At 42.4% G+C, this 27,895-nt stretch overlaps 2 protein-coding genes across 22 annotated transcripts in view; one reads left to right on the plus strand and one right to left on the minus strand.

Annotated features, from left to right (window-relative positions):
* Window positions 1-7,282: 7,282 nt before the first annotated feature.
* On the minus strand, window positions 7,283-17,056 carry DLL1 (delta like canonical Notch ligand 1). 2 transcript variants are annotated; one of them, XM_005303969.5, is made up of 11 exons: window positions 16,185-17,056; window positions 15,536-15,850; window positions 14,640-14,700; window positions 14,094-14,351; window positions 11,504-11,564; window positions 10,890-11,020; window positions 10,581-10,750; window positions 10,253-10,469; window positions 8,641-9,433; window positions 8,409-8,523; window positions 7,283-7,984 (listed from the first exon to the last, which is right to left on the minus strand). In XM_005303969.5, exons 1-11 carry the CDS (start codon window positions 16,242-16,244, stop codon window positions 7,979-7,981), a joined length of 2,187 nt encoding a protein of 728 aa, XP_005304026.1. In that variant the 5' UTR covers window positions 16,245-17,056; the 3' UTR covers window positions 7,283-7,978. The 2 variants fall into 2 exon arrangements, with proteins under 2 accessions (XP_005304026.1, XP_065446540.1); XM_065590468.1 differs by lacking the exon at window positions 7,283-7,984 and having other exon boundaries at window positions 8,319-8,523; window positions 16,185-17,053.
* Window positions 17,057-17,265: 209 nt separating this feature from the next.
* FAM120B (family with sequence similarity 120 member B) overlaps window positions 17,266-27,895 on the plus strand; it is a 112,259-nt gene continuing 101,629 nt past the window's right edge. For 14 of the 20 annotated variants that reach the window (XR_010600160.1, XR_006174001.2, XM_042848319.2 and 11 more), the window contains exon 1: window positions 26,112-26,236. The gene's annotated coding sequence lies outside the window, so the exon portion shown is untranslated. Of the gene's footprint in view, window positions 17,461-26,039; window positions 26,900-27,895 lie in introns of those variants that run through there. The other 6 variants (XM_042848318.2, XM_065590477.1, XM_042848326.2 and 3 more) reach the window with 6 other exon arrangements.

Raw genomic sequence — 27,895 nt, forward strand, 5'->3', positions numbered from 1 at the left:
AGCAAATAGACACCATACCTCTTGTTAAATATGTATTCTGTACCTATTTCTGAATGTGTACTTGCAACTAAGTCTCAAAGACATACACACTAATTGTATATAGAATATACATGATAACAGTATCAAAAGCCTTGCAATTTGTCAGATTAAGAGAAGAAGGGTGGATCAGCCATTAGAGAACTATGCTGGGACATGGGAGACCCACATATAATTACTGGCTCTGCCACAGACCCAGTGTGGGACCATAAAGTAATTCATTTAGGGCCAGATATTTTAATCTATTTATTTATTTAGGAAGTATTAGCAGATCATTACAACAGGGAGCTTTTGTTTAGGGAAACATTTTACATTGATATAATCCTCAGATCTCGCTATTTAACAGAGTGTCACCATATTGCAGAGGGAGCCTCTTTACACTATCCAGGATATATTGAAAGGTTTTTAGGCACCTCACCTCCATGAGGTAGCAAAGTGCTATTATCTCCATTGTACAGATAGAAATTTGAGGCACAGAGAGACTAAGGGAGAGATTTTTAAAGGATTATGAGGCACAGAGAGACTCGGGTATGTCTTCACTACCCGCCGGGTAGCAATCGATCCAGCGGGGATAGATTTATCGTGTCTAGTCTAGACGCGATAAATCGACCCCTGAGCGCACTCCCGTCAACTCCTGTACTCCAGCGCTGTGAGAGGCACAAGCAGAGTCGATGGGGGAGCGGCAGCAGTTGACTCACCACAGTGAAGACACCATGGTAAATCGATCTAAGTACGTCGACTTCAGCTACATTATTCACGTAGCTGAAGTTGCATAACTTAGATCGATCTCATCCCCCCCCCCCCAGTGTAGACCAGGGCTAAAGGATGCAGAGAGTTGCCTAGTGGGATTTTCAAAAGTTCCTAGCATCTAAGGTTCTTCTGGAAATCTCACTAGGCACCTCTCTGTGCCTTTAGGCACAAAGGACCTCTAAAAATCTGGCCCTTAATCTCGCTATGCCTCAATTCCCTAACTGTAAAATCAAGATAATAGCACTTTGCTACCTCACAGGGGATTTGTGAGGATAAATACATTAAAGATATTGAGGTGCTCAGATACTATAGTGATGGTGGCCATAAAATTACCTTAGATAGATATCACGTGCTGATAAGTATGGTGGGGGTGGTTATGTCCATGTGATAAATTGCAGGGCCATGAGCTAATGTATAATGTGTCATTGATTGCCTCAGCAACACTAATACATCACTCCCCACCCTGCCCCTCCTGAGAGATATTCTAATTTTCCAAACCTATTAGCAGCTTCTGATAGCCACCAGCTTTTATATTCAGCCTGTCACAAAAATGTTTCATTCTTTTGTCCCAATTAGGAATTCCACCCCCTTCAAAATAATAATTATTATGCTGGTCAGAGGCATAGGGAGCTAACATTCAGTCCTGGACCAGCACCAGATCTGATAGCTTATCACCAGGATGGGTCAGAAATGGAAGCTTTATAACCTTAAGAAAGAGAGACTCACGGCTTTCAATGGGGCACAAAGTATTTTCTTCTAGCCCCGGAAGGTCATGAGCTATAAGACTTAAAAGCTGTGACATAAAATCATAGAACTCAAAGGAACCTCAAGAGGTTATCTAGTCCAGTCCCCTGCACTCATGGCAGGACCAAGTATTATCTGGACCATTCCTGACAGGTGTTTGTCTAACCTGCTCTTAATGTTCATGTCTAGAAAAGCTGTAGGTCATTTCTAGAGGTGTTTTTAATGTGCTTGTTATTTTGCCTTCCCTCTGACCACTGTACTGTTCAGTTCATGCTAACTACCTATACAACTCAAGGTTAAACAAAATAATCTGAAAACCTTGGGAATACTTTAAAGTGATTGCCTATTGGAGATGGTCCTTGTTCAAGTTTCACTGTATATATATCATTTTTATATGTAAGCTTAAATTTCAGAAACACATGAATCTGCTCAACTCTTAACAATCTTGTGTCTATCATTTGGTTTAATTCTCATTTGATTAAAGGGATGCTGTCAATTTAAAAATTGTATGTCGCAAACAAATATCTTTACATATATTACTAATGAAATGCTAGATTATTAAAAGTGAGAGAATTTTAAACAATCAGTATGCTTGTCACTATTTATGTTCTTCATTTACTTTTTCCATTTCTCTGAGCTTGGATAACAAGAATGGATCAAGTCTGTGTTTATAGTCAGTGTCACTTTCAGATCTGGAGTGGGTTTCAAACATTGCAAGGTTATGTTTGTTTATTTTAAAACTACTGTTTTCACTGATTTTTTTTTAAGCTTATGGAAACATTTCCACTGGTCTTAGGTTTTATAAAAACTTGTTTTTATGAAATATTTATGTCAGGCCAAATTTAAGAGGAGGTTGTGCCTTTAATATAGACAGTTAAAGAATGCAATGTAGTGCATTTATCAAAAGGAAATGTCAGCAAAACTTGATAGTCTGGTAATTAGATAACCCAGATAAATCTGCCCAGTTCTGTATGCTCACAACTGCTAGCCTAGATAACACTTCCTGAAGAGAATTAGAAGCACCCTACACAACATGATACATTTGGTATAATTCAAGTTCCATTGCTTTTGCTTTCCTTGGACTTGCAGAGGGAAGGGAAACTAAGATCCAGCCTAGCACAAGCCTTCTGTGACGTGTTTCCCTATTGCTTGCTGCTCTGAACAGAGCAGCTAATGTTCACTGACAACATCGGCTATCCGCTTTTTTCAAAGAAGCTCAGAATCAGATCAGCAGCTGTGCCAAATCGTCACAATTACTGGACAATGAAGAATTCCACAATCCCTTTGATTTAAAATAAATTAAGGTAAAAGCAGTCTGTAACAAAAAGTCTGAGGGGATAACATCTGTCAGTCAGGTGACCTTTGTAAACAGATGTATTGTATATAGGAACCATCTCTTAAAGGAGCCTCGAAAAGGAAAACATTGAAGTGAGAGCCAGGTTATATTGTGATAAATACCTTTAAGGCCTGATTCTCAGTTTGACTAAAGCTCCTCTGCACAATTCGGGCAAGAGTCGTAGTGTAAATGAGAATCAGGCCCTTTGATTTTCATGGTTGCTGAAGAAGACCTGGAGGGATTATTAATAATAAACATGGGCCTTGTTCAAGGAGTCTGATTCTCTATGGCCTTGGTAATCATTTATACCAGCGCAAAGTGGATATAAAACATTACCAATCAGTTGCACCCATTTTGCACAAGTATAAATAGAGCTGGTCAAAACAAGGAACACATTTTTCATTAAATTTGTGTGAAAAAAATGTGTACTTTTTTTCATCAAAAAATTTTGAAACTGGAAATGTTTTGACCAAGTTTAGGTGTAAATGATTGCACACGGTGCAAGGTAGGGGAGAATCAGAACCGAGGACAACTTTGCTGCTAGGGAAGAATAAAAAACATGGCACTATTGGCCACCCTGTTTGGCTCAAATGGCAGCCTATGCTAGAGGGTGGCCCATGCCACTTGGGTTTGAGAAAATTGGCTAGAAAGTTCATATTACTGGTGCTCACTAAGCATGACCTATGGGTAAAGTGGAGGCAATTCAGTATTCCCAGCTTTTGTGATTTTATCATGAGTCTCACAAGATTGGTGAGGGTCAGGGGAAGGTTAATGTTTCATGATGACCTCACTATTCCTGGCTTCAAAACTCATGAAATTTCTCTTATTCAAAATGGCCACCATCTCTCATTACTTTCCATATGTCTGAAACCAACCTGCCCTCAGCCAGTATGATCACCATTCCCTACAAGCTTTGCATGTAGATCTGAGACTGCCCCTAGCAGAGAGGGTGCAAGTGGTTAGGAGATGATAAAGGAAGTCACCTTCCAAGCAGCCAGTGAGGATGCCCTCATTTTTGCAGGTGCATTTCAGGTTGAACTTGGAACCTGAAATGCACACACACAATGAAAGTAGGCAGCTTTCCCCAAAGGCTCAAAAAACAAAAGGCAATTTGTTAGATAGATAGATAGATAGATAGATAGATAGATAGATAGATCAGTACAATTTGCACCAATATAACTGCCTCCACAGTTATACCAGCATAACTATGACAGTAAAAACTCACACCTCTAACCAACCCTTATGCTGGTACAAAAACTGTGTAAACCACACCTTCATGTAGACAATAACATGTTTTGCATACCTCCTCCCAGCTGGCACTATGATAAATATTATATGCCTTGCCTACACTAGGTTGTGTCTAAATTGTGCTAGTTAAGGCATTGTGACAATACAAGATTTGCTAATGCAGACAAACAATCAATGGGATTGCCAGTGTCTTTCAGTTTAGAATTCATTTGTGTACTTTCTGAATCTTTTACTTTTTCTTTCACTTTTTGTCCCAAACCAAGCTCAGTCTGTATCTCTGCCTACAGGATGCATTCTAAATAGAACAACAGTATTCTTGGAGGGGAGTCTGCTATAATCACATTGTCTGTGCACTTATTTGACAGTATATTGTATGTATATCCTCTGCAGAATGATGTATGCTTCCATTTTGTCATGGAATGTTATTCCATCCAAGATCCATAAAATGATTTGCAAAGCAGGTTGTCATCTTGCAGATGGGCAAATTGAAATACAGGGCTTTTTTTATGTTCCCCCACACCATAGCATCAGAGCACCTCCCAAACATTCATACAACTATCCTCATAACACTACTATGAGGTAGGGAAGTATTATTATCCCCCATTTTATGGAGGCAGAGCGAGATTAATTGACATAGGTCCAAGGTCCCTCAGGAAGTCTGAGGGGAGAGCTGGAAATAGAATGCAGTTCTTCTGAATCCCACTGCAGTCCCTTAACCGCATGACCATCCTTCCCCTCCCAAGGTTACACATGAAGTCTGTGGTAGAGCCAGGAATAGAACCCCAGTTTCCTGACGCCCAGACCATCCTCCCTCCCTGTGTGCAACGTAAACACAATACCTCTTTAAAACAACTTTTAAAACTATTTTTTGCAATTAAAACTAGGACACACTCTCCATGCCCAAGACTTAATATATTTTCTATTGCTGTTGATGCTCACTGTTTACAAAATTCCTTAAACTAACAAGGTGGTGCATACTTCTCTGCTAATTATTTCATATTGTGTCAGTGCCCTTCACTTTTGAACAGTACTTATTAGTACTAACCCTATTAAACATGTAGGCGGGTGAGGCCCCTGAATATCACCATGTCTCATAAAGAAATTGCATCTAGAGTCACCCAAGCTGGTACATAAAGTAAAATATACCTTCCTGCACTAACTAATCCCCCAGAGGAGATTAACCCTGAGAGAGGGCAGTTAAACTTGCTTCCACTGATCTCTCTTTTAGGCTTTGTCACCTGGCGGGAGCAGCTTTATGTTGTTGTGGTCCATAGGCCCCATGCAGATGGAGGCAGATCAGTCGATATGCTGATTAAGGAGGGTCCTGATTCAATGCCATATTAAAATCAATTTCAATCAATTTCAATGGGCATTGGATCAGGCCCTGAATTCCCAGGTGTTCTAGCTACATTGCGCCCTTGAGCCTGTGCCTCGCACCTTGTAGGCAGAAGTGGACCCTTTGAAGCCCTAGTGGAGAGAAGGTTTCTCCCACTTTCTGGAAAAGGAGCCTTATGTTTTATCAATAGGGCACATAAAGATACATTAAAATAATTCTCGTCAGCCTCCCGTTATCTTTAAGGATGTATGGTTTATCACTCCACCAGCAATGATGGTAAGAAATAATGACACTTCTTTTTGTGAGCATTCATTCATTATTACTATTGGTATTAAGGTAGCACCTAGAGGCCCCAACAGTTGGGGCCCCTGCCCTCAGTGTGTTCGGTGCTGTACAAACCCACAATGAGAGAGAATTCCCATCCCCAAAATCTTAGGGTGGGAAGGGAAACAGAGGCACAGAGAGGTGAAGTGACTGGCCCAAGATTTTACAGGACAGCTGTGACTAGAACCCAGGTTTTCTAATTGCTAGTTTAGTGTCTGAGCCATGAGACTACACTGCCTCAAGCCAGCCTCTCTCCATACATTCAGTCAATGGTGGGTCAAATTAATAACAGATTAATTTTGTCATTAGCAGAGTTCCATGTATGTTATTGCTTATTTAGAAGCCATGTTCCTTACACTGACATTTGCAGACTGTTTTTCTGTTGTGGTATATTACTCATCTCAGGAAAATCTCCAATTAAATGGATTATATGTGGGAATCAATCCACTTAAAGTTAAGTCAAAGTATCTCATTTAATGATAGGTTTGAGGAGGAGGCTTCATAATTTAGTGTTACAGATCACCACTTGCAATGATACATTGACTATTTGTGTTCTGGACATGTTCTTCTTTGCTAATAGGGGCTGATCCGATCCCATTGAAGTCAATGGGAGTATCTCCATTGTCTTCAGTGGACTTTGAATCAGGCCAGTAATGATCAGCCACAGTCTGTTATAAAAGATCAGAATGGAAATTATTTCTTAGAGTTTTCAAAAGCGCATTGCAGCTTGCAGGCATGCCAGTTAGTATAAACTGTAACTCAGTTAAGCTGCCTTGGCATTAAAGGCCAAATTCACCACTGGCACAATGGGGGTTTGACTCCATTGTGCTCAGATATCATAGAGATAAGTATAGTGCATGTATTTTGAAACAGTAATAGATTTGATAGATAGATATACATTAAAGTCATTGGAGTTGCAATCACTTATACCATCAATCAATTTAGTCTCATATGCCTAATAGAACTCCCTCTTATTCTAAGATGGACATTTTGCTTTTATTCAGGTTTAATTTGTGAAGCTCACTTTTTATGGCTACACATGAAGGATTTGGCCACAGATGCCCATTCTGGCATGCCTGGTGCACCCAAAATTCCCATTGACTCCAAGGAGAATTTGGGGATGTAGAAATAACAGCCTGAGTCCTTAAAGGTTCCATGTATCGAACAGGAGGATGCTTGAATTGATCCTTATAAGAGAATTATATGGTATTTGTTTATATACACTACAAAATGACTGTACAGATATTACTCAGACTTTCCACAGAAGTTCACTTTTGAGGTAAGACAAGCATATGTTGTGTCAACCTCAAAGGTCAATCATTCAGAAAGGTAAGAGGGAATGAAAAGTGTAAGGAGGGATTTACATCAGAGAAGTTCTTTTCCAACCTTTCTTGCAACTTTGAGTCCTATCCCTGGTCCCCCTAATCACCTACAGAAGTATGTCAGATCTTTGATTGGCCATTGATGGCAAAATTGGATCATACATTTTTTTTGAAAGTAAAGATATCTTTTTCGTTATCATTAATAATATTTATTTTGGAAAAATATTTTAAAAATGAATTTCTTCATTAACAAAACAGTAAAAAAAACTCAAATAACATTTGCACAATATTCCATAAATACATTTATATACAAAAAATATAGTCACATAGACCCGAAGTGCCTTTGTACATATTTACCAAAAAAATTAAATTATAAAAAAATGAACATCACAAAATACTCAAGCTTTACAATTATCATGAAAATATTTTTACAGATTCAAAAAAATAACACACTTTTTTTCACCTAGTAAAAACACATTTTAGTATCAAAAAAGACATTAAAGGCAGTGTTTGTGTCTCTAATTCAAGAAAAGACTGGCTCGTAAGAATCCAAAATATACACTTCACGCAGTGCATGCTTCTTATGTAGTAATTAAGTCCCTTCATTTAAATATATATAGAAAAGCAACTGACCATAGTGCAATGATAAAATTCATAAAGGCAGTGCAACAGTTATTCTTGAACACAGATCCTTGCCTAGTGTCCATCTTGTTTTTTTGCAGTCACTTTGCTAACTTCAGTAGAGAACCAGCTCAGCCTGAATTTAGTTTCTCAGCAGCAGTCAGTGAAGGAATCTATCTCCCTTTCCTCTTTCAGCAGCATTCATTGGGGCATATCTCCTTTGAAATTGTTTGAACAACAACTTTGCCATATCACTTCCGTTTACACCTGTAGAGAGTTGAGAGAAGCCAAGAACAGAGAGAAGCAGAGTTTAGTAAAACATATAGAGGATCTCAGTGATTAAGAGATGGACAGAGATCAAGAGATCATCGGTGTGCTAGGGCAGAAAAGACGCCACAAATAAGGGATGACTCATAAATTAAAATTATACTGCAGCTGTGTCCCAATCCTGCAAGCTCTCTGTGTGTGGAACTCCCACTGAAGCGAATCATTTGCAGGATTAGGCTTTATCTTAAAAAAAGTTATCAGTTTTACAACCTCCACGCGAAAATAAACCCACAGGGCCAGATCTCACCGAGTGTAAATTGGTATAGCTCCATTAAAGGCAACGGAGCTGTGCTGATCTACACTAGCTCAAGATCTGGCTCAATTATTTTTATTTTCTTTTACAACCATTAGGCACTGTACTAACCTCAGTTGCTATGATGCATTCATCTTTCTCTTCTGATATGACATACACCGACTGGTACTTTGTGTCCTTTGAAGTGGAATATACTGATTCTGGTCGTTTTCTTTCAGAAGTATCACTATTGAAGATAAAACCAACAACAACAAAAATCAGATGGCTGCTACTAGTACCAACTAGGAAACATATACACCCTTTACAGTAAACTGTTGCCCCAGAGCTGTTATCTGAACCGTACCTCTTTAGTGGTACTGCACTTTTCTCCTCTGCCTCTGAATCGTATGTTTCACACTTGGCTTCGCATTTGCTGTGTTCCTCTTTAACAGAGTCCTCATTCTTAAGTTCATGCACCAAATTGTAATCCACTGATGGGTATCTAACTTTGTAGCCATTTTTATCAGAGTTATCACTGTGAAAGTCTACTTTCTTATTTGTGTTTTTAATCTGAGTGGCACCAATGACACTTATTGAAATGTCCTTTTCGCGTTGGCAGTTGGCCAAGTTGTTCATGGTCTCTGTTTCACTCCTGCATGCATCAGGCTGATGGTGCCTCTTTTGCATTTTGAGTCTGACACAGACAACAATAGCAGCGCACCCCAGCAATAGCATCAGGACCAGAATAATCCCAGCACATACTGCAATCCAAGGAAACTGTGCATTCTGACCTTCAGTGTACTTCTCAGTGAAGTCAACAATTACAGGTCCCTGAGGCTGTTCAGGGAGCAAAAACTGGCAGTTGAGTCCACCATATCCCCGAGCACACTCACACACATAACGGTTGTTTCTTTCATGGCAAGTAGCCCCATTGTGACAAGGGTTGTGTTCACATTTGCTGACTGGAGCACTACAGTTCTTTCCATTGTATCCTGGGGGACAGGTGCAAGAATAGTCATTAATTCCATCTTGGCAGGTTCCACCATTCAAACAAGGAAAGGAGGCACAGTCATCCAAATTATCATCACAGTGTCTTCCAGTAAAACCAGCCTGGCATTGGCATATGTAGGAATTTCCAAGATCAACACACTGGGCTCCTGCAATATTAAATATGACAAATAATAGGTAAGTGTTTTTTATAATATCAAGTAACAACTCTTCAGCTTCACAATGTACTTAAAATGATGAAAATCAAGGCCAAGACTTTAAAAAAATGGATGCCTAGAGACAAATATGGAATTAGGACACCATTTCTGAACATCCTAGCTCACTCTTACAGTTTTTACCTCTGTTACCAGTAACAAAACTTTTATTAATTTTCTAAACCTTATTTATTTTTCACCACTTATTCTGTTTACTTTTTTTGTGTTTTACTCAGCTTCATCGGTGAAACTAGACTGAATCAATTTCACACCTTGGTTTTCATGAATTGGCACAATGTTGCAGAGTTTGGATTGCAACCAATGTGGAGGAATATTTTTAAAAAACACTTTTTTTTTTAAACAAAAACAGCTTTATTACTGCTAAATAATAAAAATGTTTAGCATTTTGATGGCACATTTCATCCATAGAGCTCAAAACAATTTTACAAAGGCATTTTTAAAGTATTGCTATCCTCATTTTTTACAAATGTGGAATCTGAGGCACAAGAAGGCCAAATGCCAGATCCAAGGTCATATTGAAAGACAATACTATTTATACTGTGGAGCCATATCATGCCATCAACTTTTAAGCAGAACTCCTCAGTTTAGTCAATGGAGGAGTTCTAGATAAAAATTAATGGCACAACTCGATGCGGAGTTCTGATTAAAAACAATTGATTGACCTGGCCTATGATTTGCAATTTTATTTTTATACAAACCCTCAACTACATGACAATGTCCCTTTAAGAGACAAAGGTATATAGTTTGCCTTACCATTAGCACAAGGACTGGAGCTGCAATAATCAATTTTCTTTTCACAGTTAAACCCAGAGTAACCCAATGGGCAGCGACAGCTGTATCCACCATCAGGGTTGTCTGTGCATCGCCCTCCATTGAAGCATGGGCCATCAGCACAAGTCATAGCACTCAGCTCACAGTTTTTACCATAGAAGCCAGGTGGACAGGTACAGGAATAGCTGTTTTCAAGATCCTGTCGAAGAGAAAAGATGTATTCAATTTAAGTAATTTAAAAATCAAAATGACTGTAAAACTGTCTTTAGCTGATCAGATGTTTAAAATATCATTAACTCCTTTAACTTACAGTGCAGCTTCCACCATTCTTGCAGGGGTTGGCATCACATTCGTTGATTTCAATCTCACAGTTGGAACCAGTGTACCCAGGACGGCAAGAACAAGTGTAGCTTCCCTGGCCAGTATTGGTGCAAGTGGCACCATTCTTGCAAGGCTTATGATGGGTACAGTAATTAAGATCTGAAAAAGATTTAAAAGGAGAGACAGATCCATAAAGATATGTGCTAGTTTGCAACTGTTGCATGGCTTGAATGAGGGGTACTCTAGAAAATGCTGTTATTTTCTAAAAGACAATCATACGCAATGATCAAGAACTTACCTTGGTTACAGAAAAGGCCACCCCAGCCTTCCTGACAGTTGCATTGCCACGGTTGTTGACAGGTACCATGAAGGCAACCTGGGTATCGGATGCACTCATCACAATAACGCCCTTGCCACCCAACCCTACATCTGAAAAACAAACAAAGGATTGTCAGATTTGTACTTCCAACAGTTAGAAATCCTATCTCAAACTCTGCAAACACACTGAAGCAAAAACCAGGAATCAAGTTTCCTAAAAAGCCTTCCGTGATCCTTCATGTGGGAAAGTCACTGAGTCTAACTGTAGCATCAGTTTTCATCAGTCCCAGCTACCCCTTTCATTACCTTAAACAGAGCTATTGTTCTAGATACTTATTTTGTTTACTATCATAACAAACAGCTAACCTTACATATACTACTGTAAACTCATTAAGTTAATATTAATGACACTCATGTTTGACTTCTAGATTAATACTTTGATCTGGTATTATCTGGATTTCTCAGGTTACCATCTCCTATGAAGAAAAACACTTAAACTAACCCTCAAATGACAAATGTCTTATCTAAGTCTAGAGCATCAATTTGACATTACGGACCAAAAAAAAAAAAAAAGAAAAACCTCTGAAAACTTACTTGCATTCTCCAGGTTTGTCACAAAACCCATGTTGTTCATCACATCCAGGCAAGCAAATTGCTGCAGACAAATAAAATATATAGATACATAAGCTCCAGAGTCAAATACATCCCTTCTGAAAATACAGTTTTGAAGTGTCTTCTGGGTTGGGACAAACCCTCTTTCACTAGTTCAGTCAGTTAATAGCAGCTGAGTTAATCTCTGAAGGCTGGTGGAGTATTGATCTTGCTTAGTAACTGGGTACTTTACTTATCACTAGGGATGAGCATTCTTCTTAATACAGTTGCACACAGACAAAAGAGGACTCACAATTGCTCTCTTCCCTACAGCCCCTCACCCCCCTTTCCTTCCCAGTGAGGGTCAGAAGTCCTTTTTTCCAATTCTATGCACACAGCTCCACCTCTTAATATCCCCAGAAAGTGTGTGTGTAGATAAGAGTGGACAGCTGGTGTGCAGGGTGCCAGTGCAGGACAGCTGCTCTATTGTCTATTCTCTCCCAGCAGCTGCCCCACTGCAACAATACCCCCAACCCCTTGCAGCCAATCGGGGCTAAGACATGCTTCCCCAGCAGCCTATCCCTGCCCAGATCTAATCTATGGCACGCGCGTGATTTCTCTGCAAAAACTTTTTTTCTTATTCAAATAAATAAGTCTAAAGTTCTTCCTCCCCCCTGCAAAAAAGGGGGCGGGTGGGCACAAACATAGTAAAGAGGTAAGCAGGCCAGAAGGAGGGAGGGTGGGGGAAAAAGAGACTTCTGCTCATTATTTCGCCTGGTTATGGAACTCATTAAGCAGGCACTGCAAAGTTTTAATTCAACAAAGCTAGCTGGAGACAATGACATGCGAAAGAAAGAAAGAAAGAAAGAAAGAAAGAAAGAAAGAAAGAAAGAAAGAAAGAAAGAAAGAAAGGGAAAGGCAGTGCTGATAATCAGATTGTCTCAAAACTGGAATGAAAGGAGATGAAAAGGGGTATAAGGGAAGCAATCTGGAGCCTGGAAACCTCACTTGCTAACCAGAAAACATTCTTTTTGCACAAACACACACACACTGCTGCCTAATAAATATGTTATTTCATATATTTTAGCTGATTTTTCATAAGACACTGAGTAGACTGTACAGCAGGCATACACAATGATTCAGAAAAGAGAGGAAATAATCCGCTTGGTTACTGAAGAAGCAGCAATATACAAATATCAATAGGTGTTGACATCCCTAAACAGTTCATCAAAGAAATGTTTCCTCTCCCTCCACCCCCTAACCCTTTTGCAATAGAAACCTTTAATCCAGGGGCACTACAACCATTTAAAGCCTTACCAGGGGAAATTCAAGTCCCCAGTTTACTATGCAAAATTGTGCCACATAGGGCTGTAATCACCTTACTAGTCCCTAACACTAAGAATAAACTGATACTGTTTAATATCAGTCCATCTGAATTCACAATTTAGCTCATTTTTTTTTAACAAGGCAAACAGATAGGCTGTCTTGCACCCTACCACATCCAAATTGTTTTCTTCCTGTTACTCATCCTGATTTGTGAGGTTTGGAGGGGGGAATTCAGATGGTGAGTTATCTGCCAATATATTATTATAGACATACACACAAATTAGAATATTAGTATATACTAGAGTGTAGTAGAGTGGGGATGTGCACTAAATTTATCTTCAATTTATCTGACTTCTTTGACCACCTCAGCTGCAATCTGCTCCATCTCTGCCAGGGCTACTTCTAACATTCCAAACCTGCCAGCAGGGTCAAGCTTAGCCCTCATTTAAAGCTTACAGTCCTTCATGCAACACAAAACAAAAACACAACCTGCCTCCGTAATGTTTCCTTGTTTCCCATAAATGTGTTTTTTTCTCCTCCCAAATTACACTGATCTGGGGTATAGGGCAATGTTCAGCCTCAACCAGCCCTCAGGCTTATGATCCAGTATATCATGATCTGACAGGATTAGAAATATGTTCTTTATATCTCTAGAGAGCATCTTGGACTCCTCCTTTCCAATGGGTGACAGCACTTGTTTTGAGCCCTGTTAGGTTACAAGGCTGCATGATATCAAACCATACAGTCTTGACTTTATGATTGATGGATAAGCTACTTCAGCATTGTAGAAGTTCTATTAGTTATAATTCCTCTTTCTAAGGCCTGTACCTCTTGACTCATGGCTTGAAGATACCTTGGCTTCCTGGTAGAAGGATACCATAAATAGCCCACATATGTTTTCTTTTAAACTTCCTAAAACATTTCTAGAATAACTTTTCTATACAATGTTTGGTATAAACAAAATATGTGATGGTGTAATATGGCATCAAGATGTCATTGGTGTAAGATTGGATCATTTCAGATAACTCACTTATGGTTTTGGTACTTCTGAGTAATGAGGTCATCCCATGGCTCATGCCAATAAAACCTTTACATAGCAGCACCATACCATCATATATTCCTTCTTCCTTGGTTTTTATTCTCATCTGGGACCTGAACCAATGCACAGGGAAATCAATGGAATGTCTTCCATTGACTTCAGTGGGCATCATAATGCATGTGACTGTAGCCAGGAGAAATTCAATAGTCTTTCTTTGTGGACACTCACGATCGGTGCAGTACTGTCCCTTCCAGCCTGGGTTGCAGACCTTCTCTCCACGCTCTCCACAAGTGAAGTGGCCAAAGGCATCATCCCTGGGCCGGCAGAAGACAGAGCAGCCCTCTCCATAGTAGTGTTCATCACACACAAAGCGGTAGGAGTACTTGAGGTCAGTGCGGACGCTGCTGTGCAGGTCCTGGGACCACTCCTCCCCCACTGTCAAATGCCTCTGTGTGGCCAGCCGACTGATAAGGCGCTCTGGGTTCTCTGCAAGGAGAGGGAAGGAAGAAATGCAATTAACTAACTGTGAGTCACGAGGGTGCAATGGGAATAACTGCAATAGATTACCTAGAGGAGTTCACAGGAGGGGAGAATTGTAAGTGCAGAAATGTTAAAGCCATGTGCAAACAGGGCTCTCTTTCTTATAACATTCTTATGAAGAACAGTAGAGTGAGAAAGGGCAGGGAGAGGCTACATTAATTGAGAAAGTAAGGAAAGTGAGCCTGAGAAGTAGCAGGTTTGGATTTAATCCTGGATTTGCACCAGGGTATTTACCTGTGTTGAGGTCATCGGGAGAATCTGTATGAAGAGCCTCAATGATGAGAGAGAAAGTGCCCTGGAAAATTAAAATTAAAAAAAAAATGCGCACAAAATGAGAATCAAAAGTCAGCAAAAAAATGTGATCACAGGCAGCAGCAGCAGCCCCAGAAATATATGTGCCCAGTCAGTGAAACCCTCTAATCCCTCACTCCAGCCTGTTCTCACTTTTCTCAAGGGATTGGAAGAGCTTTTTGAAGAGTTGTTTCCTGGCCTGTTTTTTCAGCCAGTTAGTACAGGATATGGTGTAAAAAAGGGGGGGTCAGGGAGGCAGTGGGTAGGATGTGAGGGCAGTTGCCATTAATCTTCGCACTTAATTTCCCCAGTTTCACACATTGGGAGGATGACTGGAAGATCCTTTGGGAATTTCACGCAGGGCTGACAATTTCTACAGCCTGCTCCGGGCACAGAAGTGGGCAAGGGGGGATGGGAAGGGGGGAGAATCAGGACTTCCCCACACTGGTGGGACCATACTTGTGTTGGCCAGGGACAGGAGCAAGGGAACCGCAGAAAATCAAACACACCCTACGGCTCCCACCGCCGTCCATTCATCTAACCGGCTCGCCGGTTCCATAGCAAGACACAAGCTCGCTGCAGCATGAGTCTCCCTCCGACCGGCTGTCCAGAGGCAGTCAGTACCTCCTGCCATCACCCCCACCCCCCAGCCCGCTCCCTGCGCTCAGGGCACCCCGCCCCTGAGCCCACCCTGTGCTGCTGTGACGCACCCAGCCCAGCCCGTCCTTTGGATACAGACCCTTAGCCACCCCCCGCGCGCTGCTCCGCGCTCCCCGGCGCTCGCGCAGCCCCTGGTCCGTGGCGGGGCCGGCGCGGGAGCCGCCCGGGGTGGAACTTACGGGCCAGGTGAAGCCGAAGGGGAAGCGGATGGGGTTGCTGAAGGCGGGCTCGGCGCCGCCGGCGCTGTCGGGCACGCTGAAGGAGTTGGCTCCCAGCACCGGGGTGATGGCGCTGCCGTAGGTGCAGGGCGGCTCGGGGGACACGCTGGCCTGATAGTGCTTGAGGCACACGCGGAAGAAGGTCTTGCAGTCGCACTGCTGCAACCCGGCGCCAGGGCCGCCGCTCCCCGCGCGGCAGCAGTTGCGATTCCCCAGCAGCCCCTTCTTATTGACAAACTCCTGCAGCTTCAGCTCGAACACCCCGGAGCACCGCACCTGCGGGGGACAAGAGGAGCCATTCAAAAGGCGCCCGCCAACCGGGGGGGGGGGAGCATCAAAGCGGGTGCAGCCGCTGCCCTGCTGGGGCAAGCCCGCAGACCCCACACGCTCCGGCTCCGCTCCCTTAGGAGACACGCGCCCCGAGCCAGGGCCAGCTCCCCCTGGGGCTGGGGGACAAGCCTCCGCCAGAGAGGAGGCTCAACAGTTTGCCAGTCTTTGCAGCATCCCTCCCAGGTTTCCAGAGGGCCCCCACCCCACTGGTTAGCTTGGCAGTTGATATTAGCAGTTGCACTGAACAGCGCCCGGAATACAGACCCCAAGATCCACTTACCTGGCAATGGCAAAGCAGCACAGAGAGGATGGCAAGAGTCAGCATGGACTGACCTCCCATTTTGGAGAGTAGGGTTTTTCTTCTTGTCCCTTTTCTTTCCTTTCTTTCTTTCACAGGCAAAAAAAAATGTCTCTCAAGAAGCCTGGGCTGGGCAGGAGAAGCCTCTTGTCCCAGTGGAGTTGGTGTTAAAGTTTACCTCTTTCAAGAGTCTCTCTCTCTCTTTCTCTAACTCTTTTCTGGTGATGCTTTTAGGGACGCCTTTTGGGGAACTGACAGCTCTTCTGGCTGGCAAAAAAGGGGGACAGACTGTTTTTAAGACTGATATTCTAAACAACTTTTTCCTCTCTTTCTCTTCCAAGCCACGATTTTTCTCCTTTCGCCTAAAGCTTCTTCCCCCACCAGCCAAAACGGAGAAGAAGAAAAAAGCCACTTAATTCCCAACGGAGGCAGAATAAAGGCTTCCCGTGGAAGATTAAAAATCAGCGATCTGGAAATCCCTGTAGACTAGGAGGAGGAAGCGATAATTCCCGTTGCCTTCAAATGAGCAGAGCGAGAGAGGGGGTTTGTGTGTTATCTGCGTGTGTGGAGCTGGCCCCTCGCAGATCAGGGACTGGGAAGTGTCAAACAGCAGCAGCAATTTGCAGATCACGTTGGACTCTTATCCCCTTCTCGCAAGATGCAAAGATCGGTCTCGTTATTTCTTGTCGTCTTTTTTTAAGGGATCCAAGCCAAAACCAACAATAATAATAATAATCAGATAATGTCTTAATGGAAGCGAACTGAGCGCGCCTGTGTGTGCTCCTGGGTCTCTCCTTGCGTGTGTGTGATCTTTGCTGTGCCTCTCTCCGAATGTAAAGCACTATGGATCTGCCTCTCATCAGGCGCCTGCCTCCCTTATATCCCGCCGGCCGCCTGCATGGCTAATGAGATGCAAATGAGCAGCCCCCCAATCTGGCTAGAGCTGTCACAAAGGAGCCACTTTTCCAAACCGTCCTCTCAATGGATCGCCAAATGGTCAGTGAGCTGTAAAATGTGCAATCCTCCTCCTCCTCCTTTACCCCTTTCCCCTCCTGCTCTCACCAAACGCGCTCATTTACATTCCTGCAAATTTGGTAACCGCAAGAATCCCCCTTCTGCTCTGGGGAGATGGTAACACCCTCTCGCAACATGCACAGAAAGGGAGAGAGCAACACACCCCAGCAAGAAAACGAGCTCCAAGCATTGAGATCTATAATTACCTCTTGAAATGTGTAAAGCACCACTGTGCCCCCAAAAAGTAAGTTGTGGGTGATAATGTACATTTCCAGAGATATCCTTTAGCTTAAAGGGGGAGGGCGGGGGTCAGCTTGACACACAGGAGAAATCTGATCCCTTTAAATTCACACCATCTTCCCCATGGTATAAGCTGGATCATTTAAAAAAAGAAAAAGGTCACGAATATATTTGTGGGACCAGAGAAGGGCTTTGGTGTTCTCCTTCCGGTTTCTTAAAACCAGGCTACATTCGGGGAGTAGCCGGGGCAGGGGGAGAGAATCTGGTGTTTCAAAGTTTGCAAACTGGAAGGGGCAGGATGCTTACAGACTGATCATTATTCTGGATACACTATAGATATTTTCGTAGCGAAGAAAAACTGGGAAGAGCCATGTGTTAAGTTTCAGGGGGTGGGCAAACATTTGGGCTTTTACATATATATATATATATATATATATATATCTCCTCGCTGAGAATGGTTTGCGAAGTGCTGAAGGAAGCAGTTAGCAAAGCCCATTTGAGTCCCATATCCCTATATTATTATTATCAGCCTCCTCATCAACCTCTCTCCCTTTTTTCCCCTCCTTCAGCTTAGTAAAAAGTGAGTTTGGTGTGTGTCGTTCGCGTGGCTGTCATTAAGGCAGTTTGTTATTGTGTGAGGGCTGAATCAGTTGGCTCTTTGTGCTCTCAGCTGTATGGTAATGTAGACAGCACCTGCTCTCTGCACAATGCAAGGGAGAGAAAGAGCTCCCCTCGGCGCACGCTACTGCCTCTACAACAATGTCCGCACATTTTTTTAAAGAAATCCCGTCCAGCAACATCCCCCCCCCCCATATTAAAAAAACAACAACTTTACACCAACAGCCAACTTCTTATTTTTTTACACATCCATCGGACACTAGAACTTTTGTTCCGGTTTTAAAAACAAGGCCAGGAGTTTACTGGTGGGGGGAGGGCCTCTCACTGCGAGATTTCTTAATTATGGCTGAAAGTGAAAGATAAAAAGTTTGCAGGCGACTTTGGGATATAACTTGGAGATGGGTTTTCACTTTGTTTTGGGCCCTTTTCAAGCACCTAGATAGGCGCAGACGGATTCATTAGGATGCAAGGTGTAACTGTCTGTGTAAATGTCATTTTAATTGTAACACAGCATTTCAGCACAGATTAAGCTTGTGTGCAAAGGAGAGGATTTGGCTACAATAACCTCACTGTAGGTATGCCGTGCTAAAAGCCTTATTATGGCTACTTTATTGGGTTGAAACGTGCATTTGCATGGCAAAATGTGACTTTCATTGAAGCAGATGTCTTGATCACAAATTATCTTACAATGCACTGGAAAAAATTCTCAAACACTTCTTAAAGTAAAATCACTGGTTAATACCAATTAAAAGAAAATCACTAATGAATGCATTCAGCCTAGCACATCCTGGCTATTACACGACTGTAACTGTATACTTCCCAGTGCAGCATAGCCTTTTTTTCCTCTGCTGGCACCCAAACTTTCCAAGTATCTGTGTCATTTAAACAAGTATCAAAATATTCGCAACCTTTCACCTTTTAAATCTTCTTTGTTTAAATATAATTTTGGTCAAAAGTATAATTTATACCCAAATATTCCCCCTCCCCTCCCCGATAATAAAATCTTATGTGCACAGGAATGTTTGCTTTTAAACTACAGGTACTTCTGGGATAACCATTTTTAAACGTAGGATCTCATCCTGCAGTCTCCTATTAACACCAATGGGAATTTTGCCTGAGTAAAGACGGCCGGATCGGACCCATTAAGCATGTTCATGCCTAAAGAGTAAAAATCCACCTACACTTTCACCTCCTTTAAGTAAGGAACATGTGGATATGTTAACAGAAGATACTGAAGAGCAAGCGCTAGATTTAACTTGTAAATTACTCTTGCCACCTAGCGTCAATATCTTTTTTAATGGCTTGCCACTGCTTCTGAAACTTTGCTGCAGCCTCTTTTCCTTAGGAAAGCAAATCTGGTTCATATAGGTTTTCCGGGCACGTGAGAGGGGAAAATATGTTTAAAGTTGAGGTCGTCTGTAGACTGAGGTTAGAAGTGATATATCACCACAAATCTTTTAATCTGGGAGAGATAGAAAGTTCTTTCATTTGCATCGCTGTTTAAAAAACTGTAAATAAAAAGTTACACGCGCAAGGGCTTAAACCTACACACACACACAAAACTTGCCCCGAATCTTTAACATCACCCTTCAGTATCAAGTATTTGTTAAATTGACGTGGCACAGATTTCTCGATTACTGCTGCAAAGCGTAACTGAAAGGCGTCGTAAAATCCATCAGAATCCTGCCCAATGCACTTATTCTTTTCCAACTTAATTTATGCCACGCGATTCTGTGTTGGGGAAATCAAGCAGAAAGCTCCTTTTTTGCTTCTTTTCCCCCCTCTCCCTCTCTCTTTCAGATGCTGGGCTAACGGGGAGACTGTTTAACTTAAGTGTTTCTATAGGAGGCTGTTGTAGTTTAACTCCTGCCCACCAGTAGCTGGGACGAACAAAGGAGGGACTCGAGGTCTAACTATTCATCCTTTCTCTGCACTTTAATTTTCATTGATTTTAAAGACAAGGGGAGCCCTTAGGGATTCGAGCTGAAGGGGGATGACACGCCTTTAGACGCGATCAACCCCCTAGCCAGCCATCTGCTCCTAACCAAATGGCGTTTTTTCACTCCCAACTGCATGTCTCTATACTCCTCTCACACTTACATACCCAAACCAGAGCCCCCCAAATGCAGAGGCAGCTTACGTTGAAGTATGTTAAACAGACTATCGGTGGCATGGCCACAGCAGCCAAAGTCCTGAGGTTGGAGGGAGGTAATAAATCCTCACCTTCCTCGTTAAGAAAATGCTGAAACCCCCTTTTAAATACTTTTTGATAACTCAGCAAATATACAGTACAAAGTCGGACTCATTAAGGAGCGGAAGACATCCCAGACGTTGGCAATGGGGATGGAAGGGAAAATTTCCCTGCGAATGGGATTTTGTTAATTCATGAGAATCTCGTGTAGGCATCTTGCTTTTTCCAATGACCTATTAGAAAAAGAGTTCAATAAGGTAGAGAACAGAATACATTTACTCGGTTTAAACATGTAGGACTAAAAGGTTGAGCCTTATAGTTAAACAATTCTCTAGAGCTGGGATCTTGCATTGTCTCAGGCGGGCTGAAAACTGTATATTTTAATTTATAGCATCCTGTAATGACAGGCTCCCTCTTCCCTTGAAAGAATTACAGCCCAACCACAGAACAACAAAGCTGAAAACTTCCAATCAGTCAAATAATCTTTTATTTATAACCATGCCAGATTATAGACATAGTCATTGCATGTGTCTATTAATTAGGCTTAGTAACACGCATCAGTTTCTACAGGATACTGCTTATTCACCCGCTATTGGCTTGTATTTTTCTAGAAATGTATAACGCATAGCCATATGGTGCATGTCGACATATGCATGCATACGTGTATGTGTGTAGTTATGTGAAGCTGATTGGATATAATATTTTAATTGGGTAAATATTATTTACCTAAGTGTGTGTAGATGATATGTATACTACATATCAGATGACGTGCTAATACACAGAAATATTTAACATCCAAGTATATTTATAATGCATCTGAAGGTCCAGAATGGTTAGATGCGGTGAAGCAGATGCAATAGAACATAAGATCGTCTTCATACTTTATGGCAATGGAGATAAGGGTAAGTGGATGTGATTGAAAATAGTCCCACATAAACCACTGGCCTCAACGCACTTCGATGGTACTTTTTCTGATATGGCAATCAGGACGTAATGAGTATTATATCTATCCTTCTACACTTTTCTGATCTGGAAAACTGAAACTCAGCCGCCTCCTCGCTAGGAAGTGGCAGACCAAACGCTGGTGTGGGAAAAAGATTGTTTTCCCCCTGAGTGTTACGTAATGTAAGCTTTTCCTGTAACCCAGTCCTGTGTAAAAAATAGGGTGGGGAGGAGAAGGGAATGTATTACAATAAAACAATTATGGGGGTAATATGATTGTTCTGTATTTTCTGCTGGATATTCGCATGTTTTTATGTGTGAGGGGGATTAAGAAGTTTAGCATGAAGGTTTGTAGAAAGTTGCAAAGGCATGTGCTGATTAGAATAAGAAAGGGCAGTCGCGTGGCTCAGCTGGCACACAGAGAGGCCAGATGATAGATAAGCAGCTCGGTGGCTTCTCCCCCTCTTCCCCCATCCCCCTTTTTCAAATCGCAAATCATCTGCTCTAGCCCTCTCCTAGCCCCTCATTTTCATAACAAAGGTTGTGTGTTTACCTGTGATCCTAGAACCGACGGGGCATTCCTTTGTCTCCAGATCAGATTACTGCAGCCAGCTGCTCTTCAGCCCTTTCCTGTGAAAATCCGAAAGTGGCCCCTATATATGTTTTACTGACTGAACATGGGGGGAAACCTTTTTCCTTGGCTCTGGCTGTTTGTTTGGTTGTTGGCTTGTGTCCGACTCTATTTTGGTTGTGGGAAACTGTGGTGAGGAAAGTTGGTGACTATTCTTTGTGTGTGTGTGCGTGCGTGCTGTTGCTGTTATTTCAAAATGGCAAGGATTATTGGTTGAATATTCTTGCAAGGGTTGAGGTCAGTCGCGTGCCGATGTCTGCCAGGGGAACATCTGCCGGTTCCTTAGGGCAAATTTAGCAAATGTGGTGTGCTCAGGATTACACATACCTCCGGGCCATAGAAGGAACAAAACCAAACACACACAAAAAGGCACGACAATAGACTGGCCCATCTCCCCCACCAACAGATTGCCATCGATCCCCCCAAAAGAGAAGCCAGTGTGACCTGCTCCGAACATCTCTCTCTCTCTCTCTGTGTCTCTCTGTGTGTCTGTGTGTGTGTGTGTGTGTGTGTGTGAGAGAGAGAGAGAGAGAGAGAGAGAGAGCATAGCTGCACATTCAATATCTTCTGAGGCTAAACTCCAGAATCTCATAATTGTTCTTAGATGTCAGATTGCCTTTCTAAATTAAAAATAACATATAAAATGTACCGAAAGGCGTCTGTGTATATTATATATGCATCCCAACATAATTATATAAAACACACATGATCTTATAGAATACATCTCTTACATTTTCCTTTGTGTCCATGTATTTTATGCAATTTTAGTAACAATTTTAGTTGTTAATGATAACTCAGTATCAGATGAGAGAGAATTTTGCTGGGAAAGACAAATATGGACACAGGTTCTTTCTGGAAATTCAATTAGATTTTTGTTTTGTTTTGTTTTGTTTTGTTTTTGCTTAGCGCCTTTTCTTTTTATTTCTATTTTAAACGACTGGGTCAATGGTTAGAAATTATGTAAAAGGATTCTACACACAGGTTTGATAACCTGAGTCATTATATGTGACCTATTATACTTATCAATAATGGCCCAAGTTTTACAGTCCTTACTCGGGAAATCATAGGGAGTTTTGACGAAGTAAAAGACTCTAAAGTTTGACCCATCGGATAGTTCTCCAATTCTTCTTTCGAGAGAATACAAGAAGGAGGAAAGGGTTAAACGTTTCTCCTCCCTCTCCCTACTTCTTTTTAATTAACTCTAAACATCTCATCTATTTTACTCTCTAAAGCTTACTTTAAATAAAAAAAATATGAAAATGGTTTCATCTTGTTGGAAGAACTGCGGATAGGATCATTTTATTCTGATTATACCAATGGCGGGCTGTATGCACCAAAATCTCGTTACAGATCAAGTAGTGTACAAGAAACACTTGGTCATTACAAATGTCATCGCTTTAGCGCTATTTTTGGGTGGACTCAAACCATTAAAATAATTTAATTTATATTTTCCCTTTCCATTTTAGCTCCGCATTTGACTTCATGAGCACGATCATTACTTAACACATTCTGATAGAAATAGCATTTTTACTGGAACAAATCTTGCTCTCCTTACTCATGCAACACTCCCATTCACTTGAAAGGGAGTTCTGCGTGAATAAAAGGAGCAAAGTTAGGATTCCTATCAATGATTTATTTGCCATAGATCTCCTTGTGAAGTCACAGAATATGTTAAATCCTAAAGTCATGATTATGGACCGGATACTGAATGTCCAGTGGCATCGACTTCAGTAGGTACATGAATGTGATTCTAGACATTTTAGTTAGATAAGACCATTCTCTTTTTCTATCATAGTGGCTGAATCCATGGAGGGGGAGTCAGGGAAACCTTCTGTTCTTGTTGTTTGTTTGTTTTTTGCTTGAGCAAAGAGTGCAAAATCCAGCTCATAGTTACTTCAGTCTAATCTGTCTACTTGGCACATGAAGAAATCCAGAGATTGTGGCTCCTGGTTAGTTTCAATATGTGCTAGAAAAATATGATTTATTCACTGGTTATGAATTTTCAGAGAGTGGATCTAAATATTCCCATCACTGTAGCCCAATTTTAGTAACAATGTCATGTGTTCACTCACTACTATAGGGAAAGTGACCTCTTCCATGTTCCAAGTTTAATTATTCACTGTCATAAGCCCTAACATTTTAAACTCCAAATATTAACTTCATACATTTATTTCTTTATTACTGTAATTATAGCAATCTATACTATACTATACTATACTATACTATACTAAGGTTGAGAATAGTCTTTTCCTGTTATACGTATGGCCTAGTAATAAAGCCAGTTTTATACTGCAGTTTCAAAACCTGGAAGTAATAATGCTTTGGGGTTGTTAATGCTTTGGGGTTTTTTGGTTGGTTTGTTTTCTTTGCACTTTCAAAACTTCCTCCAGTTTCCATGAGGTTATTTTTATTTTCTTTGTGGATCTCTCTACGTGTCTCACACACACACACAGAGAGAGAGAGAGAGAGAGAGAGAGACTACTTTGCAGAAGGTGATTGTGAAAAGAGGATGGGTTTGGACGGGGCGGATCGGAGCTTTTGGAAATGCTCTCCCCTTTTCTGTGAGCATCTGCCTGGAGAAGAACAGATGTGGGCACCTGCGGTGACAGGCTGCATATGTTCCATCCTATTCACAGTCATTCAGACGTAGCGACAATGGTAAGCCTTTGTGTATGCAGAGTCACTAAATATATTAATCTCTACTCCCTTGAGCACTACTCTGTTTAATTTTTCACTGGCAATAACATCTGATCTAATCCTGAAATCGGTTCCCCAAAGTCCCTTCTTCTCCCCTGAAAATATGTGAAGTTATTTAAGCTTGCACCTGTTGCCTATGGGTTGGAGTAGGTTATGTGAGCATCTTGTGGGTTGAGAAAGGAGAGCTTCAGTGTTAGTATGCTGTTTGCACACACAAAGAGGGCCCTGGCATTTTTATAACGATATTATGTGTGGTCCACTGCTAGGAGAATAACCTGATAGAAACAAATGATATATGGAATGTATATGTAAAATATATGCAAGCACAAAACAATAATTATTAAATAAAACAACCAACACCTCCACTATTTCTACTCAGTGCCTTTAAAAATGGCACATAAAGTTCCCATGTATCGCTTTGTTTATTAAACTCTAGTGATTATTATAAACATCGGTCAATAGGCCACGCAGCCAAAAGGTAACATAAATCTCAGATGTAAGACTTAGATTTTTTGAACAATTTTGTTGCATGACTCTTTTATCTTATCATCTCTTATTCTATTTTGATTTGTTTTCGACCACAATGAGTCCTTTAGTCCCATTGTAGCCAGCACAATACGCATGGATATCAGGCTGTGAATGAAGACAGAAGCAGTTTAAACAAACCAGGCTCTTTCTTTCCTCTCTGCCCATTGTAATATGAATGGGCCTTCTGCATTCTGCTGCTAGGAAACGCTTTTTTTAAAGTCCAAGTCCAATAAATGGACATAGAGAAAGAGACCCCAATAAAAAAACCTAAAGTATTAGAAAAGGGAGAAGACATATTTAAGCAAATCCTTTTCACGTCAGCAAATTCTGAAATCCTAAAATGTCCAAGAAAACAAATACATCTTTTATAACGTTACCCCTTCCCTCTGCCCCACACATGTGAGGGGTAGAGCAAGCAAACAGGATCACTAGTAAGAACTGTTTTGAAACACAATGCTGCCTTTCAAAAGAAAGAGAGGCGTGCACACTGGGGTTTTATAATTTGGGATAACAGTAAAGCATATTTAGGGGGTACAGTTGGGGATAACAGCGGGACAACAGAAAAATAATAAAATACATCTTTATGCTAGGGTTACCACGAGAAGGTAATGTACCGATCTGGGGTAATAGACCTACTGTAGGCAGTGGGACGCAGTATATATACCATTGGGGAGGATATAGCGAGATGTAACAGATTAGAGCTAAGAGGTATACTGTATCGGAGTACCATGTGTATATGAAATAATAGACACTGCGATGTACCGTAAACTCCCCAGGACAGGGTGCTCTGGTATGTCTGAACAGCACCAGGTGCAATGATGCTACATATACATAAATATTGGTATCACATGACAGCAATAGGTGGGATTTACACTGGGGGAGGAGGTGCCTTGCAGTTTACAGTGTGTGTCTGGGTGTTTCTCCGCATGCGTGTGGGAGCCCCCGCCCGCGCCAGTCTCCGCAGGTCCCTGACTATCTGCGGCTCTGGGAGGCGGGGGCCGAGCATCTGGCTGGTGGGAGAGTCACGTGCTCCTCCGCAGCACTTTCCTCTGTCAATCAGCGGCGAGGCACGTGCAAGCTGCGCGGCGGGGGCAGTGCGCGTGCGCAGTCCCGCCCTTTGGGCGGAAGCGGAAGCGTGGGTGGTGCGCGGCGGGGTCTCCGGTGTGTCGCTAGGTAGGGCCCTGGGAGCAGGTGTCCCTCCTCCCCTCCCCCCGTCCCAGCGGGCCTCTCCACAGCCGGCGGAAGAGTCCGTCCTGCAGCCATAGGGGGCAGGGGCCCACCCCCCGAGCGGGCAGAGCCGTCCCGGGGCGGGCGGGCGGGCGGGTGTCTCCCACCGCCCCCGGGGCCAGCCAGAGCCAGGACACCCCCCCGCCCCCACCCACTTACCCACACTTACGGCCTGTGCCCTCGCCGCGGGGAACGCAGACAGGCAGCGCTTCCACGCTGCCCCCATCGCTCCCCGCCAGCCCCGCCCGCAGGGAGCAGCTCGCGGGGAGGGCAGAGAAGCGCTCGCCACCTGGTGTGTGTTTCCTGGCCGTTGTGCCCCGGGACCGGCCCCAGGTTAAAAGGCCTGTACCGGGCCGTGCGGACTTGGCGACAGGTGTGTTTAGATACAGTGGTGTGGGTCCGTGTGTAGACACTCTCATTTCAGGGGTTCAGCGTGGTTTGGCTTCAGCTGGAACAAGACTGTCTAGGTACAGACTTACGCCTGAATGAAATCAGTGCCAGTGTAAGCACTGCTGACACCACAGAGTTCAGGGAACAGCAAGAAACAGTTGGGGCCTGAGTCTCTGTTTTGCTGCACCTGACTCGTTATTAACTAAGTGCAGACTGAGTGTAAGTGATTACCATTCTGCTGTGGTCATGGTTTACACCTATTTTTTGCTAGTGTAAATGACCACACAATATGCAGGACAGTATAGACTGGCTGCCTATTCCCTCAGGCCTGATCTGCTCTTAAAATGTAGATGATGTAAGTGTGTCACTCCGGGGTGGTGAAAGATTCATGTCCCCAAGTGCTGTAGCTATCCCAACCTAACCCCCGGTGTCAATGTGGCTAGGTTGATAGAAGACCACTCAGGGACCTGGATTACCTATAGCAGTGGTTCTCAACTTTTCCAGACTACTGTATCCCTTTCAGGAGTCTGATTTGTCTTGCATACCTCACTTCACTTAAAAACTTGGGCTTTGGCTTCAGCCCCCTGCAGCAAAGCTCGGGCTTCGGCTTTCTGCCCTGGGCTCCAGTGAGTCTAACACTCGCCTGGTGACCCTATTAAAACAAACTTACTCATGGTTTGAGAACTGCTGATATCGTATATAGAACAGTATAAACAAATCATTGTCTATATGAAATTTTAGTTTGTACTGAGTTTGTTAGTGCTTTTTATGTAGCCTGTTGTAAAACCAGGAAATATCTAGATGAGCTGATGTATCCCCTGGAAGACCTCTGCAAACTTCCAGGGGCACATATACCTCTGGTTCAGAACCACTGACCTACGGTGGTGGAAAACCCCCTTCCGTCACTGTAAGAAGAGTCTATACTGTGATGCTATAGAGGCATAGCTGCCATAGTGCCCGTAGTGTAGACAAGGCCTCATTCCGTGTGCCTTGGATGGAGGAGTCTGATGGGGGCTGGAAATACATATTTTAAATATTTTTGCCACCTAGCAGAATAGTGTCTAATTGTTGAATGGCAGGCTTTTCTCAGCTCCTGACAGACTGCACTTTAGCTATGAGTCTAATAAAATTTTCATAATGATAGGTTAACTGTTTGGTGCTGACATACATGTAGAAAGCAACAGAGGGTCCTGTGGCACCTTTAAGACTAACAGA

The sequence above is a fragment of the Chrysemys picta genome, chromosome 3 (genome assembly GCF_011386835.1).
Source record: "Chrysemys picta bellii isolate R12L10 chromosome 3, ASM1138683v2, whole genome shotgun sequence".
Classification (NCBI taxonomy): domain Eukaryota; kingdom Metazoa; phylum Chordata; order Testudines; family Emydidae; genus Chrysemys; species Chrysemys picta.

Excerpts from the sequence above, each read along its gene's own strand:
- DLL1 (XM_065590468.1), bottom strand. The coding sequence starts at position 16,244 with ATGGGAGGTCAGTCCATGCTGACTCTTGCCATCCTCTCTGTGCTGCTT. Across the intron at positions 11,021-11,503 it reads GACAAACCTGGAGAATGCAA|ATGTAGGGTTGGGTGGCAAG; the intron begins GTAAGTTTTCAG and ends TTTGTTTTTCAG. Across the intron at positions 10,470-10,580 it reads AGAATGGTGGAAGCTGCACT|GATCTTGAAAACAGCTATTC; the intron begins GTAAGTTAAAGG and ends TCTCTTCGACAG.